This window comes from Panulirus ornatus, chromosome 2, assembly GCF_036320965.1.
Source record: "Panulirus ornatus isolate Po-2019 chromosome 2, ASM3632096v1, whole genome shotgun sequence".
NCBI lineage: Eukaryota > Metazoa > Arthropoda > Malacostraca > Decapoda > Palinuridae > Panulirus > Panulirus ornatus.
The window spans coordinates 26258784-26280748 of NC_092225.1; the positions used below are offsets into that span (position 1 = coordinate 26258784).

The 21965-nt window shown below is 36.5% G+C and overlaps 1 protein-coding gene across 2 annotated transcripts in view; it reads left to right on the forward strand.

Annotated features, from left to right (window-relative positions):
* Fancm (FA complementation group M) overlaps positions 1-21965 on the forward strand; it is a 62123-nt gene that overhangs the window by 20210 nt on the left and 19948 nt on the right. The window contains exons 5-16 of one of the 2 annotated variants that reach the window (XM_071672116.1): positions 2470-2559; positions 3356-3502; positions 7073-7153; positions 7960-8122; positions 15035-15192; positions 15956-16105; positions 16403-16534; positions 17803-17866; positions 18333-18475; positions 19157-19265; positions 19932-20077; positions 21368-21494. In XM_071672116.1, coding sequence (XP_071528217.1) covers positions 2470-2559; positions 3356-3502; positions 7073-7153; positions 7960-8122; positions 15035-15192; positions 15956-16105; positions 16403-16534; positions 17803-17866; positions 18333-18475; positions 19157-19265; positions 19932-20077; positions 21368-21494 — 1510 coding nt within the window. The remainder of the gene's footprint in view (positions 1-2469; positions 2560-3355; positions 3503-7072; positions 7154-7959; positions 8123-15034; positions 15193-15955; positions 16106-16402; positions 16535-17802; positions 17867-18332; positions 18476-19156; positions 19266-19931; positions 20078-21367; positions 21495-21965) is intronic. The other variant, XM_071672126.1, reaches the window with a different exon arrangement.

Genomic DNA, 21965 nt, shown 5'->3' on the forward strand with positions numbered 1-21965 from the left:
GAGAGCATTATATATTTTCCATGATTATTTATAGTATAGAAGTGTTTGAATATCTTATCTTTTAAATTTAAAATAAAAAGTTTTTGGAGCTGAAAAATCGCCTGAACTATTACCTTCAAATTTTGGCATTTCTCTCAGAAAAATAGATTTCCTTTAAAAATTCATTGTAAGAAGTATTTTTCATGCTGAATACAAATCTCATATTAAGATATCGTTTAGTCATCTTTATGACATTCATTCAAGCTGTTGAATAATGTCAATTTTGACATATTTTCTGCTCCTTTCCATCATAATTCCTTTGTATGTATCAATAACTGAGAGCATTATGATATATTTTCCATTATTATTTGAAGTATAGAAGTGTTTGAATATCTTATCTTTCAAATTTGAAGCAAAAAGTTTTTGTAGCTAGAAAATCGGCTGAACTATTACCTTCATTTTTTGGCATTTTTCTCGGAAAAATAGGTTTCCTTTAAAAACTCATTATAAGAAGTATTTTCCATGGTGAATACAAATCTGGTGTTAAAATGTGGCTTAGTTATCTTTATGACATTCATTTAAGCTCTTAAATGAAGTCAATATTAAGATATTTTCTGTTTCTTTAAATTGTATTTACTATATATTTATATGTAAGCGAGGGCATCATGATATATTTTCCATGATTATTTGAAGTATAGAAGTGTTTGAATATCTCATCTTTCAATTTTGAAACAAAAAGTTTTTTAGGAGCTAAAAAATCCCCTTCAATTTTTGGCATTTTTCTCAGAAAATTAAATTTCCTTTAAAAACTCATTATAACAGGTATTTTTCATGCTGAATACAAATATGGTGTTAGAATATCGTTCAGTCATGTATATGACATTCATTTAAGATGTTGAGTGATGTCAATTTTGAAATATTTTCTGCTCCTTTCCATCATAATTCCATGGTATGTATCGGTAACTGAGAGCATTATGATATATTTTCCATGATTATTTGAAGTATAGAAGTATTTGAGTATCTTATATTTCAAATTTGAAACAAAAAGTTTTTGGAGCTAAAAAATCGCCTCAATTTTTGGCATTTTTCTCAGAAAAATAGATTTCCTTTAAAAACTCATTATAAGAAGTATTTTCCATGGTGAATACAAAACTGGTGTTAAAATGTCGTTTAGTTATCTTTATGACGTTCATTTAAGCTTTTAAATGAAGTCAATATTAAGATATTTTCTGTTTCTTTAAATTGTATTTATTATATATTTATCTGTAAGCGAGGGCATCATAATATATTTTCCATGATTATTTCAAGTATAGAAGTGTTTGAATATCTCATCTTTCAATTTTGAAACAAAAGGTTTTTGGAGGTAAAAAAATCCCATGAAGTATTACCTTCAATTTTGGCATTTTTCACAGAAAAATATATTTCCTTTAAAAACTCATTATAACAAGTATTTTTCATGCTGAATACAAATCTGGTGTTAGAATATCGTTTAGTAATGTATATGACCTTCATTTAAGGTGTTGAATGATATCAATTTTGAAATATTTTCTGCTCCTTTCCATCATAATTTCTTGGTATGTATCGGGAACTGAGAGCATTATGATATATTTTCCATGATTATTTGAAGTATAGAAGTGTTTGAATATCTTATCTTTCAAATTTGAAACAAAAAGTTTTTGGAGCTAAAAAATCACCTGAACTATTACCTCCAATTTTTGGCATTTTTCTCAGAAAAATAGATTTCCTTTAAAGATTGATTGTAAGAAGTCTTTTTCATGCTGAATACAAATCTGATGTTAAAATATCGTTTAGTCATGTATATGACATTCATTCAAGCTGTTAAATGAAGTCAGTTTTAGAATAATTTTTACTCGTTTCCATCGTATTTACTGCATATATGTTGGTAACTGAGAGCATTTTCATATATTTTCCATGATTGTTTGAAGTATAGAAGTGTTTTAGTGCCTTATTTTTCAATTTTGAAACAAAAAATTTTTGGAGCTAAAAAATTGCCTGAACTATTACCTTCAGTTTTTGGCATTTTTCTTAGAAAAATAAATTTCCTTTAAAAACTCACTATAAGAAATATTTTTCATGCTGAATACAAATCTGGCATTAAAATATTGTTTAGTCATCTATATGACATTCATTTAAGCTGTTAAATAAAGTCAATTTTATAATATTTTCTGCTCTTTTGCATCGTCTTTACTGTATATGTGTCAGTAAGTGAGGGCATTATGATATGTTTTCCATGATTATTTTAAGTATACCAGTGTTTGAGTATCTTATTTTTCAACTTTGACAAAAAAAGCTTTTGGCATTTTTCTCAGAATAGTAGATTTCTTTAAAAAACTCATTATAAGAAGTATTTTTCATGCTGAATACAAATCTTTTTAAGTGTCTTATTTTTCAATTATGAAACAAAAAGTTTATATTGATTATTTTGGTGAGTGATGATTTCTATTTAACGTTTAGATGTATTATTTTTAGGTTGTTCGTAGACTTAGGGAATATCGCCATGATTTCCGTATTCTGGCTCTTTCAGCGACCCCAGGATCTGACCTTCAGGCTGTTCGGCAGGTTAGTTGCTTAATCTTTCAGGTTATACATTTCCAGTACAACATCTACTCTCTAGTCAGTTTATACCTGACCACAACAACATCCTGTCCTGAAAAAATTGTCATCAGAATCTTCTCATAAGCACCCATTTCCTCACACAGTTCAAAATACCCTTGTTGCTTACACCGTTCATAGTCACTTAGTATGTCTGTCCTTGCACCTTACTCTTGACTTCTTTGCTTTTTCATTCACTTCACTGGTCAAGGAGTTCATTTAGTGTTCTACCCAAGTTTAGTGTTAGAAACAGTGACCCTCAGTTCCATAGTTTCTTTACCTTTTTTTTAGGATAACCTTTCTTAAGGACCTCCTCTCTCAAAGGCATCTGACCAACTGCCAGCTTATGTAGGTTATATGTGGAAGTATAGTACCTGACTGCTGAAATGTAAGGTTCCTAAAGATTATTATAGTACCATATTTCTCAAAGTGAGGATCCATTTTCATCCCAACATTCATATTCCAGTCCTTTTCACATGCATTATAGTTTCTCAAACTCACAGTTATACAGCCTTGTCCTGTCCAGTTTCTGTTCTTTTCTTACTCTGTTATTATACAGCATCCTTTACCTATTGTTCATGTATCTGTCTTTTATCTAATAGATAATTTTGTAGTCTTCAAATTTGAAGAATCACATAACCCTAAATTATATCATTCCATTTTATTTTAATTCTAACTCCCAATGCTTATCATATGGGGCATTTTCTATGTAAGTGTATCCATTTTTATGTTTATTGACTATCATGTTGCATTCTTCTTTCAGGTGATAACAAATTTAATGATATCCCACATTGAGCTCCGAAGTGAGGATAATCCGGACATCAAGGACTACATCCACCACCGTACTATTGATAAGATAGTTGTACCTCTAGGAGAAGAGCTTACTCGTCTTAAAGCTCGATATCTCAGTGTTAGTTGTAAAGATTATGTTTTATTTCTAATTATACATTCCTATGATAATGCTGTAGCTGTACTGTCATTTGATGCTGACAGGCTCTACTTTTAGAGTTTAAAGATTGAATGCAAATTTTTCAACTCTAGCTTCTTAAGCTTTAACAAAGGTGTTAAATGTTATGTGTAGATGTCAAAAACTTAATCCATCCAGATTCTCTAGATTTTGCATGCTTCACACATTTCAGAAATTTTACAATTTTTCCAGACTTAACAATTCTCACAAGACTTAGCTTCAGTATTGGAATTTCAAGAACATTTGACCTTTACTCCAGTAATGAGAATGATGGAGGTGATTGTTTTGAGAATCTGTCACATATGCAGGTGATTTGTTTTTAGAGTCTGTTACATAAATGGTTAAATGTTGCTGGACTCCACCTGATTGAGGTTACATCTTTAGTAAAAGGTCACTTTTGGTGAGGCTCTGTCATTGTTTGTTGACAAAACAGAGTACAATATCATCAAGGACTTCACACTTTAGAGGAATTCATCTTGACCTTGCTTCTGAGCGTAATGAAGCCTTGAAGTTGTACGAGCTTATGGGAAAGGGCTTGTATGTTATGATGATTACAATAAGCCTACGTGATCTCAATAGATCAGTTAGGCTGTGTTTCAGTGAATTTAACAGAAAGATTTGAAAGTTTTGTAAGATCAGGTGAAAACTCACTCCCCAGCTTCTGAAATTCGTCTTCCTAGAGTGTAGACTAAAAAAGGCATTTTGTGATTGGATTCATCTACCAAGATTTTTTCTAGTTTTTTAGGACTGACTTTGAAATTATGTACCAGTAAGTATCATTTTAAGTATCTAATATAAATATGCAATTGTTTAGTATGGAGAAGAAGGCATGTGACTTACCTTGTGATTTTTTTTGCTTTTGGAAGTAGAAACTGTTGATTCCTGTTGAGGCCTGAAAGAATTAATCCATTTTTTTTGGAAGACTTGTCATCATGGAGGAGGAAGCATACATATAATATATGTAAGATCAATAGTCATCATGGAGGAGGAAGCATACATATATATAAGATCAATAGTCATCATGGAGGAGGAAGCATACATATAATATGTATAAGGTCTCTCAAGAGTCTGAATACCCGCCACTTTTGTCTGTGTTTTATTCCTCTAGAAAAAAGTGAATTCAGTTTTTTTTCCTTTTATTTCCCGAGGTAGTCTGAAGTACCTCCATCTTTTCAAGAGTGGCCAGCACAATATATGGGCAAATCATGCTGTAATTAAAGCACATGTTGAATGAAAGGAAAAAAGTAAGAGAAAGATAATGTAGAAATTAATTAGGGCTTTGCAGGTGTTTGTATATCTGACTGTTGAAGGTAGAAAGAGGGAAAGAAGAAATGAGTAAGGAAATTCTACAAGGTAGCTAAACATGTTTAAGGAAAGATTAGCTTTAGATCTCTAGTCCCTTTTTAAAGACTTATGTTTATGCATGATCATTTCTTTTGAACATGCTTGCCTTTCCTACTTTAGTGGGAACTTTGATATTTGATTTCAAGTGGCTATGGCAGTGTTGACAAGGCATGCCCTACTTTTGTCTTTGAAAGCCTGCTGATAATTTTTACTACACTTTTATTGAAACATTGCTGTTAACATAGGACTTTACTTCAGGAAAACGATAGCCCCATACCTAGGGAGCAAGCAGTGTTCCTTTAGGGGAATTAGTGTTCCTTGGTAGGAAGCAAAGGTGGTGTGCACCAATTTGCAGATGAGTTCTGCCAAAGTACAACTGCATTTTAGCTTAAGTGTAATACCTGTATTATATTTTAGTTTGACAGAATTCACATTGAGATGAAATTGGAATCCCAAGAGTGTCTGTAGTAAAAATTTTTGAGGTTTTGGTTGATGACCTGGAACCAGTAGGACCACCGACAGATAATGTAACATTTTGTTTACCAACCATGTTTTACCCATACAGTTAAGGATATTGTTGAACCTTCACCATAACACCAGTAAGGCATGGTCACTGTTTCATTCATATCAGTAATATGGGTGTGCATTTAGCAGTAAATTCTGCTGAAAAACACTCACCATCCCCCTGTAAAGAATCTTGAGTATGGACCCACAACATACTGTATATAAGCATTTCACCTGATTATAATTTGCCTGATATTGTAAGTGATTTATTTGTGTTGTGTCTGAGTTTTATCTTTTGATTAGTAGATTTGACTAGTAAGCATTCTCTTTCAGTCACTTCAGTGTTCATAAGCCTCTAAAAAACTGAGGTCAACTTTTATGAGATGTATGGGTAAATAAGTGATATTTTGGCCAAAAATCTTGACGATGGTTACTTTAGCTTTGTGGTTATTGATATATAGATGATATTTCGGCCAAAAATATTGGATCCATTGCTTGCTGGTTACCTGAATGTATATGCTGTTTTCCATTGCAAAATTCAAGGAAATTTGGTAATGAAAAATTTGTTTGATATTGAATAACATGGTTTGGAAGTGATGTGCTTTATTGACTTGGATATCAAAGACAAAATATATAATGAATCTATCTCTCTGTATCTCTGTTGCATGTTTTGGCAGCAGTCTTCGTAACTAAAGAACTGTAGTGCCACTTTTTAGCCTTTAGTGCCTCACCCTTTACAGGCCACTGGCAGAGGGCGACTCGAGCGTAGTGTTTGCAGAGGCTCCTGTCTGATGTTCCTAATAACTAATTCTATTTAGTGCTCCTACCTTCTTTATCTACCTAATGCTCTAACGTAAATGGTCCTACCTACTACTTCTATCTGCTGCTCCTACCATTTTGCTAAAAGGCAGGGCTAGCTCATAGTGCTCACCACAGGAAAATCTAGAGTTACAAAGAATGAGCTGTGTGAGTTGTGTTGTCAAGTGTTACATATGACAAGGAAAGATTGTATGTTTGTGGACAGAATGCCAGTGATTCTCTGCTGAAACATGTGATCGTATGCCAACAGGGAAGGTTAAGGGCAAAACTACCAATAATTCTGTGTCAATATTCATTATGCAACAGTCATATCACAGAAGTTGATTTATGATTTCCTTTATTGTGTTCATTTACAGCATTTGTTGTTGTATTATGTATGTTGTTTAGTGTTTTGGATCAGTTTAGTTATATTTGTGGCCTCAGAAGCTCAACTATGTACTTCCACTTAAATTAATTGAACAGAATTTGCAATTTGATACTTTACAGAGGCTTCTGTTATCTAACTTGCAAATTTCAGCAATTCCTTTGTATTAGACTTTATGGACAGGGGTGAATACCAGCAAATTTATTTTATATATGTAGTGATGATACTGTTTCCAAGAATTCCTAGATTAGTTAGATAATGCTAGTAAGGCCTTTCCTTGTACCAGAACTTTAAATGAGAATCTAGAAGAAAACCCAGCCTTCTCATATGAAATATCTGAGTCAAAGTGTTTGAAAACAAGAATTGGTTACATAGCTAACAGTTTGTCTTCAGCATGATGTAAATGTCATGATTAAATGTTAAGTGTTAGTAATCCATTATAGAAGATTAAAGATGATATTAACATAGATTAACAATTTCAGGTACTACGAGTGTATGTCAACAAACTTATAGATATGAAAGTCCTGTTTACGAGAGATGAAACAACATTATCAAAGTTTCAGGTAAATTTTTGGATTATTAACTTTTTAGAAAATTAAGAAAATTATTTTGTCCTAATGAAAAAACTTGGTTATGTTTTATATATATATATATATATATATATATATATATATATATATATATATATATATATCCAGTCATTGCAGATGCTCTATAGTACAATAAGTCTCATGTCTTTTAAGGATGTATAAGCCATTACCCAGACATTATAATACAATAAGTCTCATGTCTTTTAAGGATGTATAAGCCATTACCCAGACACCTTTTACAGGCCAGCTAATGACTGAAAAAAGTTGAAAAAGCCAAGTCATTCCTGGAGCATGTGCCCACCTTACTTTCATTATCAGTGATAAGTTGATTTTTTAAATTTAACAAAATTGTCTATTCATACCACTCCCATACACAGAAAGAGATGCTGAGACAATGGTGCTGTTTCTCCACCTGTATTTAGTATTAAGTTAGCTTTGAATAATAATGTAGATAAAAAAATCAGGATAGTTGCAAAGGAAGAGAAAAAAATATAATGGAAAGATGAAAAGAATGCACATATAAGAGGTTTATATCTGAATGATTGTGCAATTTTAGATATATTCACAATACCATTCTTTTGTCTGTTTTCTTGCACTACCTCGCTAACACGGGAGACAGCGACAAAGTATAATATGATAATGATAATGAAGAACCATTGTTATTACTAAAAGATGAGGATACATATGAATATTTTTCTTATCTATGATATGCTAGTAAGCTATTTTTTTGTGCATTCAAATGGTAAGAGTTCTGTGTACATATAAGCACTCTCTTCCAGATTCTCCAAGCTCGAGATGCTTTCCGCAAAAATCCCCCAGAGAGTCTCCCATCAAAAATGTTTGGTGTTGTAGAAGGACTGTTTGCTCTTTGTATGACTCTCTACCATTCATATGAACTTATGTTGCAACATGGTACTAAATCATTTTACAAGTTTTTAAAAGGTAATATGCTTCATTATTCATTAGTAAGTTTATATATGATACTATTTCTTGTCTTAGATGGCTTTTTATAGGCTCTTTTAGATATGTTTGATTTAGGATTTTATTTATTCAACATTTTGCCCTTGATTATTAACCCTTTATATCTGGGGCATGTCTTAAGGGACTGAAAAGAAGGCAAATGAAAGTTGAGCTGAACCAGCACCAGTAAACTTGAGGGAGGATAAGAAAATGTTTTGGAAGGAGGTTTATAGCGTAAGAGAACTGAGAACAAATGGGAACATTGGTGAAGTAGATCATTATTTCAACTTCTTTACATTTGTTCATTTTTTCCATACATGTTCACCATTTCCCACACAAGGGAGGCAGCATCAAGAACAGATGACTGAGCCATGGAAAAATCCTCTCTTGGCCTCTCTGTTCCTTCTTTTGAAAAGTAAAACAGAAGGGAAGGATTTTCAATCCCCTGCTCCCACCCCTTTTAGTCACCCTTTATGACTCGCAGGGAATACTTGGGAAGTTTTTTTTTTTTTTTTTTTTTTTTTTTTTTTTTTTTTGTCGCTGTCTCCCGCGTTTGCGAGGTAGCGCAAGGAAACAGACGAAAGAAATGGCCCAACCCCCCCCATACACATGTATATACATACGTCCACACACGCAAATATACATACCTACACAGCTTTCCATGGTTTACCCCAGACGCTTCACATGCCTTGATTCAATCCACTGACAGCACGTCAGCCCCGGTATACCACATCGCTCCAATTCACTCTGTTCCTTGCCCTCCTTTCACCCTCCTGCATGTTCAGGCCCCGATCACACAAAATCTTTTTCACTCCATCTTTCCACCTCCAATTTGGTCTCCCTCTTCTCCTTGTTCCCTCCACCTCCGACACATATATCCTCTTGGTCAATCTTTCCTCACTCATTCTCTCCATGTGCCCAAACCACTTCAAAACACCCTCTTCTGCTCTCTCAACCACGCTCTTTTTATTTCCACACATCTCTCTTACCCTAACGTTACTCACTCGATCAAACCACCTCACACCACACATTGTCCTCAAACATCTCATTTCCAGCACATCCATCCTCCTGCGCACAACTCTATCCATAGCCCACGCCTCGCAACCATACAACATTGTTGGAACCACTATTCCTTCAAACATACCCATTTTTGCTTTCCGAGATAATGTTCTCGACTTCCACACATTCTTCAAGGCCCCCAGAATTTTCGCCCCCTCCCCCACCCTATGATCCACTTCCGCTTCCATGGTTCCATCCGCTGCCAGATCCACTCCCAGATATCTAAAACACTTCACTTCCTCCAGTTTTTCTCCATTCAAACTCACCTCCCAATTGACTTGACCCTCAACCCTACTGTACCTAATAACCTTGCTCTTATTCACATTTACTCTTAACTTTCTTCTTCCACACACTTTACCAAACTCAGTCACCAGCCTCTGCAGTTTCACACATGAATCAGCCACCAACGCTGTGTCGTCAGCGAACAACAACTGACTCACTTCCCAAGCTCTCTCATCCCCAACAGACTTCATACTTGCCCCTCTTTCCAAAACTCTTGCATTTACCTCCCTAACAACCCCATCCATAAACAAATTAAACAACCATGGAGACATCACACACCCCTGCCGCAAACCTACATTCACTGAGAACCAATCACTTTCCTCTCTTCCTACACGTACACATGCCTTACATCCTCGATAAAAACTTTTCGCTGCTTCTAACAACTTTCCTCCCACACCATATATTCTTAATACCTTCCACAGAGCATCTCTATCAACTCTATCATATGCCTTCTCCAGATCCATAAATGCTACATACAAATCCATTTGCTTTTCTAAGTATTTCTCACATACATTCTTCAAAGCAAACACCTGATCCACACATCCTCTACCACTTCTGAAACCACACTGCTCTTCCCCAATCTGATGCTCTGTACATGCCTTCACCCTCTCAATCAATACCCTCCCATATAATTTACCAGGAATGCTCAACAAACTTATACCTCTGTAATTTGAGCACTCACTCTTATCCCCTTTGCCTTGGGAAGTATTCTTTATATATATATATATATATATATATATATATATATATATATATATATATATATATATATATATATATATTTATTTATTTATTTATTTTGCTTTGTCGCTGTTCCCGCGTTAGCGAGGTAGCACAAGGAAACAGACGAAAGAATGGCCCAACCCACTCACATACACATGTATATACATACACGTCCACACACGCAAATATACATACCTATACATCTCAACGTATACATATATATACACACACACAGACATATACATATATACACATGTACATAATTCATACTGTCTGCCTTTATTCATTCCATCGCCACCTCGCCACACATGAAATAAGAACCCCCTCCCCCCTCATGTGTGCGGGGTAGCGCTAGGAAAAGACAACAAAGGCCCCATTGGTTCACACTCAGTCTCTAGCTGTCATGTAATAATGCACCGAAACCACAGCTCCCTTTCCACATCCAGGCCCCACAGAACTTTCCATGGTTTACCCCAGACGCTTCACATACCCTGGTTCAATCCATTGGGATAGGGATAGGGGAGAAAGAATACTTCCCATGCATTTCTCACGTGTCGTAGAAGGCGACTAAAGGGGACGGGAGAGGGGGGCTAGAAACCCTCTGCTCCTTGTATTTCCACTTTTTAAAAGGGGAAACAGAAGGAGTCACGCGAGGAGTGCTCATCCTCCTCGAAGGCTCAGATTGGGGTGTCTAAATGTATGTGGATGTAACCAAGATGAGAAAAAAGGAGAGATAGGTGGTATGTTTGAGGAAAGGAACCTGGATGTTTTGTCTCTGAGTGAAACGAAGCTCAAGGGTAAAGGGGAAGAGTGGTTTGGGAATGTTTTGGGAGTAAAGTCAGGGGTTGGTGAAAGAACAAGAGCAAGGGAAGGAGTAGCACTACTCCTGAAACAGGAGTGGTAGATTGATAGAGTGTAAGCAAGTAAACTCTAGATTGATATGGGTAAAACTGAAAGTGGATGGAGAGAGATGGGTGATTATTGGTGCATATGCATCTGGGCCTGAGAAGAAAGATCATGTGAGGCAAGTGTTTTTGGAGCAGCTGAGTGAGTGTGTGAGTAGTTTTGATGCAAGAGACCAGGTTATAGTGATGGGTGATTTAAATGCAAAGGTGAGTAACGTGGCAGTTGAGGGAATGATTGGTGTACATGGGGTGTTCAGTGCTGTATATGGAAATGGTGAAGAGCATGTAGATTTGTGTTCTGAAAAAGGACTGGTGATTGGGAATACCTGGTTTAAAAAGAGAGATATACATAAGTATACACATGGAAGTAGGAGAGATGGCCAGAGAGCGTTATTGGATTACGTGTTAATTGATAGGCGTGCAAAAGAGAGACTTTTGGATGCTGAGGTGCAGCTGGAGGGCTGTCTGATCATTATCTTGTGGAGGCGAAGGTGAAGATCTGTAGAGGTTTTCAGAAAAGAAGAGAGAATGTTGGGGTGAAGAGAGTGGTGAGAATAAGTGAGCTTGGAAAGGAGACTTGTGTGAGGAAGTACCATGAGAGACTGAGTGCAGAATGGAAAAAGAGGGCAAATGAGAGTTGGGATGAGAGAGTATCATTAAATTTTAGAGAGAACAAAAAGATGTTATGGAAGGAGGTAAATAAAGTGCATAAGACAAGCAATCATGTGGGAACATCGGTGAAGGGGCTAATGGGAGGTGGTAATAAGTCGTGGTGATTTGAGAAGGAGATGGAGTGAGTATTTTGAAGATTTGTTGAATATGTTAGATGATAGAGTGGCAGATATAGGGTGTTTTGGACGAGGTAGTGTGCGAAGTGAGAGGGTTAGGGAGAATGATTTGGTAAACAGAGAAGAGATAGTAAAAGCTTTGCAGAAGATGAAAGCCGGCAAGGCAGCGGGCTTGGATAGTATTGCAGTGGAATTTATTAAAAATGGGGGTGACTGTGTTGTTGACTGGTTGGTAAGGATATTTAATGTATGTATGACTTTGGAGGTGGAAAGATGGAGTGAAAAAGATTTTGAGAGATCGGGGCCTGAACATGCAGGAGGGTGAAAGGCGGGCAAGGAATAGAATGAATTGGATCGATGTGGTATACCGGGGTCGACGTGCTGTCAATGGATTGAATCAGGGCATGTGAAGTGTCTGGGGTAAACCATGGAAAGTTCTGTGGGGCCTGGATATGGAAAGGGAGCTGTGGTTTCGGGCATTATTGCATGACAGCTAGAGACTGAGTGTGAACGAATGGGGCCTTTGTTTTCTTTTCCTAGCGCTACCTCGCACACATGAGGGGGGAGGGGGATGTTATTCCATGTGTGGCGAGGTGGCGATGGGAATGAATAAAGGCAAACAGTGTGAAGTGTGTGCATGTGTATATATGTATGTGTCTGTGTGTGTATATATATGTGTACATTGAGATGTATGGTATTTATATTTGCGTGTGTGGACGTGCATGTATATACATGTGTATGGGGGTGGGTTGGGCCATTTCTTTTGTCTGTTTCCTTGCGCTACCTCGCAAACGCAGGAGACAGCAACAAAGCAAAATAATAATAATAAAATGGCTTTTGATGAGGTGCCTGAGGATTGGCAGAATGCATGCATAGTACCATTGTATAAAGACAAAGGGGATGAAGGTAAGTGCTCACATTACAGAGGTATAAGTTTGTTGAGTATTCCTGGGAAATTATATGGGAGGGTATTTATTGAGAGGTGAAGGCATGTACAGAGCATCAGATTGGGGAAGAGCAGTGTGGTTTCAGAAGTGGTAGAGGATGTGTGGATCAGGTGTTTGCTTTGAAGAATGTATGTGAGAAATACTTAGAAAAGCAAATGGATTTGTATGTAGCATTTATGGATCTGGAGAAGGCATATGCTAGAGTTGATAGAGATGCTCTGTGGAAGGTGTTAAGAATATATGGTGTGGGAGGCAAGTTGTTAGAAGCAGTGAAAAGTTTTTATCGAGGATGTAGGGCATGTGTGCAAGTGGGAAGAGAGGAAAGTGATTAGTTCTCAGTAAATGTCGGTTTGCGGCAGGGGTGCGTGATGTCTCCATGGTTGTTTAAGTTGTTTATGGATGGGGTTGTTAGGGAGGTAAATGTAAAAGTTTTGGAGAGAGGGGCTAGTATGCAGTCTTGTGGATGAGAGAGCTTGGGAAGTGAGTCAGTTGGTGTTCGCTGATGATACAGCGCTGGTGGCTGATTCGGGTGAGAATTTGCAGAAGATGGGGGTGGGTTGGGCCATTTCTTTCGTCTGTTTCCTTGCACTACCTCGCAAACGCGGGAGATAGCGACAAAGCAAAAAAAAGAATATATATATATATATATATATATATATATATATATATATATATATATGGATGGGGTTGTTAGGGAGGTGAATGCAAGAGTTTTGGAAAGAGGGGCAAGTATGAAGTCTGTTGGGGATGAGAGAGCTTGGGAAGTGAGTCAGTTGTTGTTCGCTGATGATACAGCGCTGGTGGCTGATTCATGTGAGAAACTGCAGAAGCTGGTGACTGAGTTTGGTAAAGTGTGTGAAAGAAGAAAGTTAAGAGTAAATGTGAATAAGAGCAAGGTTATTAGGTACATTAGGGTTGAGGGTCAAGTCAATTGGGAGGTGAGTTTGAATGGAGAAAAACTGGAGGAAGTGAAGTGTTTTAGATATCTGGGAGTGGATCTGGCAGCGGATGGAACCATGGAAGCGGAAGTGGATCATAGGGTGGGGGAGGGGGCGAAAATTCTGGGAGCCTTGAAGAATGTGTGGAAGTCGAGAACATTATCTCAGAAAGCAAAAATGGGTATGTTTGAAGGAATAGTGGTTCCAACAATGTTGTATGGTTGCGAAGCGTGGACTATGGATAGACTTGTGCGCAGGAGGATGGATGTGCTGGAAATGAGATGTTTGAGGACAATGTGTGGTGTGAGGTGGTTTGATCGAGTAAGTAACGTAAGGGGAAGAGAGATGTGTGGAAATAAAAAGAGCGTGGTTGAGAGAGCAGAAGAGGGTGTTTTGAAATGGTTTGGGCACATGGAGAGAATGAGTGAGGAAAGATTGACCAAGAGGATATATGTGTCGGAGGTGGAGGGAATGAGGAGAAGAGGGAGACCAAATTGGAGGTGGAAAGATGGAGTGAAAAAGATTTTGTGTGATCGGGGCCTGAACATGCAGGAGGGTGAAAGGAGGGCAAGGAATAGAGTGAATTGGAGCGATGTGGTATACCGGGGCTGACGTGCTGTCAGTGGATTGAATCAAGGCATGTGAAGCGTCTGGGGTAAACCATGGAAAGCTGTGTAGGTATGTATATTTGCGTGTGTGGACGTATGTATATACATGTGTATGGGGGTGGGTTGGGCCATTTCTTTCGTCTGTTTCCTTGCGCTACCTCGCAAACGCGGGAGAGAGCGACAAAGCAAAAAAAAAAAAAAAAAGGTAGAGGATGTGTGGATCAGGTGTTTGCTTTGAAGAATGTATGTGAGAAATACTTAGAAAAGCAAATGGATTTGTATGTAGCATTTATGGATCTGGAGAAGGCATATGATAGAGTTGATAGAGATGCTCTGTGGAAGGTATTAAGAATATATGGTGTGGGAGGCAAGTTGTTAGAAGCAGTGAAAAGTTTTTATCGAGGATGTAAGGCATATATATATATATATATATATATATATATATATATAGCTGATGTTCTAAGCTAGTGAGTGAGATAATTACTTGTATATGATTTTGAATTAGCTAATTTGAACTCTCATGATGATGCTATATTCCTTTTAGGAGTCCAGAACAAATGTGTTTGTTCAAAAGATATCATACTGTACACTTGGAAGGAGAAACTAAATTGCAACCTGATTTTCTTTTTTGTTTACTCTGATAGATACACTACATGGTGACAGGGGCCATAGCTTAGCTAGAAGTGAACTTCTTCGAAATAAAGTCTTTCAAGATCTCATGGAGGAGCTGGCTGAGAAGTTTGATCCAAAGTCAAGTTTGTCTCAAACCTCAAAACATCATTCTTCACAAATATTTTCTGAGGTAGATCGTGTTTATTTACAAGAAACATGAATCAAAATTAAATTGTTTGTTGTAGTTTCGGCATATCTTTTGTAAGTAATGTAATGTTATTTTTTTTTATTTCTGAAACTTTCCATTTTTCTCTTTCTGAATTTTTGTCTATTGAGAATTGAACTCTCACAGGATTTGCCTTTGCATTTCACATATGAATGAATTTTACTGTACCCTTCTTTGGGCTTTCATACATATTCATGCATTTTATTTATAGTTGAATATAATGTGAGGACAAAAGACCTGCTTTATATGTTGACCCTGTTTAGGCTTAGAGAAAGGGCTTCATCATAATTTGTCTTTTCCAAATTTGTATTACTATTATCCTTAGGCAGGAGACTAAAAGTGTTTTTTTTTTACCTTTCAGAAGGATATATTATTTGTGATTAATTTTTGAAATGTAATAATAACCTCTTGATTTAAAAGGCATTTTTTTTTACATTTTTTGTAGAGTTAATGCTTGATGTAATATTCCTTTTAGAAATATTAACAAAAGTGAAAGATCTGTGTCAGTGTTGATTGTAGACCGATGTGTCATTGGCACCTGTAAAATACAGCCTGACAAGCATGCAACACTGACCTGAAGCCTTACATGTCTAGGCCACCAAACACATGGCACAATATTCTCATTACACTTTGTGTGAAATGAATATTAGTTTGACATGTATAGATATTACTCTGAAATGAAATTGCCTGTTGACAACAAAATAAAAACTACTTACATTTGTTACAGATTGGATGTCCTCATCCTCAGGGCATCAATCATGATTTACCATATGTGATAAGTCACCCTAAAATTGCAAAATTGCTATCCATTGTCATTGATCATCATCAGAAGTTTGCTGATGAAGGATCTTCAACAAAAATTATGATTTTTTCTCAGGTAAGCACCAAAGTTACTTAACAGAAATGATGCTCATGTCTCAGTTGAATCAGAGGAGGAGATGGATAGGATGATTGTGATGAAGGAGGAGGATTTAAAGGTACATGCAAACAAAGGAAAATTTAGTTTTTTAGAGAGATTAGTTATCTCAGTATGAAATCAGCTTGAATGATGAAGTTGTGGATATGTTTAGATAATTAGTTTTATACAAGCAGTTTAGATGATTACCATATTATACATTTATTCTCTAGTATGGTTAAATAAATCTTTTTTTTACTATTTTCACCTCTTGAACAGTACCGAGATAGTGTCCTTGAAATCACAGAGTTACTGCAGTATTACCATCCTCTCGTGAAAGCTATGAGTTTTATAGGACAGTCTTCTGTAGCTCGTGGTGGACGTGGATTTTCGCAGAAAGAGCAATTGAAGGTAAGAATGCTTTACTTTGTAATATGACTTTTTTTGGTTTCTGAAAAGTTTGAAGACATGCATATTGCAGTGTCACCTTGTTAGAGGAGTTGAACCATGACAGTGTAGCTTCAGGTAATCTGCTCATCACATTTCCATCTTTCTCCATTTTTTCAAACTCTGGCCAAAGAGAAAGGGGAGATGTTAGAAGCACTGAGTAAAATACTTATTAGAGGCTTTAGGTGTGCCAGGTGCATTTTCTGAGATAAAATAAGCGAGAGAATAATTCGGCAGATTTAATTTATGACATGAAAGGATGACTAGTAATGATCGCCTTAAGTATGGAGGTTAGTTGGCGCAAGGAAGCAGTCAAAGAAACTTGCTGATCAAGCGGCAAAGAGCAAAAGAAATCAAAAGAGGCAAGAGAGCTGAATAGCTCTGCTACAATCTCATGGGTTGTGAATGTTAAGTGGTACAAATATGGTATTATATTGAGAATGATGTTTACAAATGCAATTGGATTGGTGAGAAATGGAAAAGAGCAAGAGTCCATGGAACAAATTATGGAAAGTAACTCTGATGTTGGAGGAAATATTAGACACAAACTTTACCAGAAGAGATAGAATGTAATGTAATCAATATTAGACACAAACCTTACCAGAAGAGATAGAATCTAATGTAATCTTTCCAGAGGGATACGTGGCAGCAAAGTGGGATGGGGATTTGCTCTCTTACTGAGTGACAGTATAAGGTTTCTGGAAGTATTGTTGGATGAGCTTGGTCAGGGTTTCAGTGCCTCTCTCTAGTTTCCTTTCTTATAGATAGATTGATATTTGCCTTTTTCCACACACACATGGCACTTTGCCTATCTGTAGGAACATCTTGAACAAAACATGAAGAGGTTCAAGTGTGTGTCAACAACAACTCTTGAAAGATTGTAAAGAGAATGCATGGAAAGCAAGAGTAGGGTGCATTTTTATTTTGACAGCAAAAAACATTTTCTGGTCCCACAAACTGGCCAAGAGTTGGTGACTTATCAGGGCTAGTGTTAGAATAAGATTGATTAGAATAAAAGAGAAAACAGTTTTCATAGTTAAAGTATACTGAGTCCAATCTTAAGTTTCACTAATTATTTCAGTCTGAAACTTTTTGAATATTACCTTTCCCTTTCTATCTTTGTTGGTGTAAATGCACATGTATTTTTAAGGTAAAGAAAATACTGTAGCCTTTCCTTGGACTTTAGGACTAAAAAAAATTATGGTCTTTGTAATTATATCATGTTTGAACAGGTGGTGAAACAGTTCAGGGAAGGAGGATTCAACACTCTGATATCTACATGTGTGGGAGAAGAAGGTGAGTTTGATATGATTTTTTTTGTTACTTTTTTTGTTACTTTCATCTCTTAGGAATTAGGATGGCTCTCACTCCTCGTCTTAGTTATTTGAAACTCTAAACTGAACTGGATGTACTGCTAATTTGCATCTGTTCTGAGCATTGAGCTTTTGTGAAATTATAAGTATAAACTTAACCAAAATTTTCACATCCATCTGATATGTATGGGAAAGTGTTTATATTTAATGTCTTTTCAGTAGCTTCCTCAAGAAAGCCATTCCAAATAGTCTCTCATGAATTTTGATTTCCTTTAAGTCAGTTATATTTCTCTCCATGATTCGTTTCTTGTATGAGTCATGAGCTATAAGAGATATCTTGAACCTCTGAGGGTAAGACATTCATCATCTCATGTCTTCATCCCACTCCAAATGAATAACACTTCTATAAGTATGTAGACTACATTTTTGATGTTGTGATGAATTTTCAGGTCTGGATATTGGGGAAGTAGATTTAATCATATGTTATGATGCACCTAAATCACCCATCCGTTTAGTGCAGAGAATGGGTCGAACAGGACGAAAGCGTGAAGGTCGTATTGTTGTGCTGGTCACCAAAGGCAAAGAAGAGCAGGTAAATAACAAATACTGGTGTATTTTTGTAATTGGCATGTATAGAAGTCTTATTACCATGTGTCATTCGTGATGATACAAAGAAACCCCACCGGAAAAGAAAGAGAGTGAAGCAAAAGTCAGAAATGTTATCAAACCATTACAGAAGTTAAAGAAGTTTTATGCTAGTAGATATTTCAAGATATGGGAGATGCCTCAGTGTAAATTTCAACTTTTTTGCCATATCATAGAAATAGGTTATTGCTTACAGAAACTTAATGAAACAACAAGTCATCTAAGATGCAAAGAAATATATCCATAGTGACAGCTGATAGAGGAATCTTGAAATGTATACAACATAGATAAATTCCCAAGATTGTTAAAGAAAAGTTCAAAAGATGGAGTCCCAAGAGTGTGGAATATTTCCCCATGATGTACAAATGGACAGAACAGTAGTGTAGCTGATACGGTATACCGTTGCCACCAAATGGATAGTAATGCCAGACTAACTGGCTGGTTGTGTCTGCTACCATCACCAGGCAATGATTTGTTATGTTATTAAGTTTATTCTGCTGTGCATATTGTCATTGGCCTTCACTGACCAAAAACACAGACACTAACCTTCTTGAATATTATATCCCTCCACTTATTGATATCCTTACCTATGATTGTAACTTTCATTGGATTAACTTTTATGTTTCAGATGTACAACCATAGTCAGTATCAAAAGAAAAGTATAAATGCTGCCCTTGCTGATAAGAAGAAATTAACTCAATTCCTAAACCCAAGCAGCCCTCGCATGGTACCTAGAGGTGAGTAAACAGATTCGAGAGATTTCTAGAGATAAATCTGTGTATTGTGTGAGTTACTTATTATCAGATTTCTGTTTATTGTGTATATTTGTATAGTATACTGTATCTTATACTGCATCTCACATTCACACTTACAGTCAGATGATGTTTAATTATTTGTTTATATTATTATTATTCATCCCTGGGGATTGGGGAGAAAGAATACTTCCCATGTATTCCCTGCGTGTCGTAGAAGGCGACTAAAAGGGGAGGGAGCGGGGGGCTGGAAATCCTCCCCTCTCGTTTTTTTTTAATTTTCCAAAAGAAGGAACAGAGAAGAGGGCCAGGTGAGGATATTCCCTCTTAAGGCCCAGTCCTCTGTTCTTAACGCTACCTCGCTAATGTGGGAAATGGCGAATAGTATGAAAGAAAAAAGAAAGATATTATTATTATTATTATTATTATTATTATTATTATTGTTATTGAATAAACCTAGGAACCCTTTTCCTGAGGGGGCTCCTGCTACTTCATGTATATATGATAATCCTTATGGTAAAACTTGTGGTTTTTTTATTTCAACGTCTAAACCAAAGGTGTAAAAAACTCATCATGATGTCCTGAAAGATCTTTAGAGCAATACAAGCTTTACAGGATGATTTTATATATATGTATATATATATTACACAGGTATGACACCAGTCTGCATTAAGCTACATATGAAAGTGGGAACATGGAAAGTTCCGACTGGGAGAGGTCGCAAGTCATCGATAGATTGTGGTACATCTGTATCCTCACTGGTTTGTAGCTTCAACCCATCATCCTCAAATAGAAGAGTAAGTCTCACACCTAGTAAGGTGATACTAGGAATCACCCAGTGTTAGTTCACTGTAAACATATCTGCCATTAACAGATGCTAAGGGTCCCTTGAAGAAGCTGCTTTGAGGAAAATACAGAACACAGAAATGAAAAGAGAAGGCAGGCTCTTTGTGTACCCTGGGAATAGTGCAAATATGCAGACACTTTTTTTTGCTGTGACTTCCATTTGTCAAAGTCAGTTACCTTTTGTTCATAGGTCAAAGAACATGGTTGTGTAGTTGTTATCCATTATTATTTATGCTGTCATTAAATAGTAGGACAGTAAGTGCCTGTTTTATCCTTGCTGAAATGTATTTATTTTTCCTGTAAGATTGATGAAACCCTATGGCTGACATTGTGAAGATGGGGAAACACTCAACAAAAATTATGTTAATTCTTTTCCCCTTCACATGCCCTTTGCCCATATATTTCTGCTATAAAATTGTGAAAGCCATATGACTGATTTGAGGAAGATAGGAAAGCTCTCTGTAGAAAGTGCTACATTGATGCTTAAAGCATGCAAAGAATATAATTTTACTGTATCTTCAGGACTGATGTTATAAAATTTTTCATGAAGATGCTGTTGTAGTCATCTGCAAACATCTACAAACTGTTCATCCACTCCAATTTAAACTGTGTCTCAACAAAGCTGCTTTTAGAACAATCACTAGCTGGCTAGCAAGCACAAATATTTTACTTCTGCACAATGAAACACTTCAATCCCACCTCAACATGCTTGTCACTTCATTCTATGCAACAACACAGTACCCCTTCCATCCAAACCACTCCATAAATAGACTCTAACCCGCAAGTAGGAATGAATAGCTTACCCCTGCCTCACACTTCAACAACCTCAAGTAGGAATAAATAGCTTACCCCTGTCTCACACTTCAACAACCTTCATTTACAGAGTTTCCCACCCCCAGTGAATAATTCTAACAAAATGCATACACATTGAAATTACCCATTGAGCACTATACAGCTGCTATCTCAACTTTGTCTCAAATTCCATCCCACCAGACATACACTCATCAGAAGCTACACGTCCCAATCAAATATTATTCACATTTTCCCATCATTGTTCTGAACCTCATCCATCCCTACAACACCACAAGCACCCCTCACATACCAAAACCTTTCATGTTCTTGCATGATTAAGTTGTAAGTTAGTGTCCTCACGATCCAGCTCATGATAAAAGGAATGAATCCTCATGATCAAGCTCTTGAGAATGAGAATGCAATATTCATGATCATTTCTTGCATTGCAGAAGAACCATGTAAAACAAGTTGGTCTTTCAAAGGAGGAGTGGGCATGGTGGAGGGAAAATCTTTATGTACCAACACAGGAAATCAAGACCTTACCTCAGCCATCTTTAACCTGCATTGGAAGTCATGGTAGGTTCATAATCCTTTAGAGGCATTTTCTCGTAGAGATGAACTTCTTGTGAAATAGGAGGAGGGAATTTGAATGATGATCCAAGTGAGAAAGTACAGATTTTCCAATGCCCATCAAAATTCTGGTTATTCATCTTTTTAACTCCCAAGCAGAACTGATACTGTCTCTTGTGAATTAGCCATTAGAGGTACTGCTCTTCAAGCATAAAGGGTCACTTTTCCTTTACATTGTCAGTTGTTGACTTTATTTCTTGGTGGGTGTGATTGGTATTGGACTTTTTTTTATCATAGAAAAATGTCAGCTAAAAGGTATGCAAACACATCAACAGTTTGTCAGAAATTAATACAAATAAGTGGAAATGTGTGGTGTTAAGTATTTAGGAGAAAATTAGAATTTTAAAACCCAATGAAGATTTGCTTATGGATAGACTATATCGTGAATTTGATTTATTAGGTAAGAAAATTTTTATG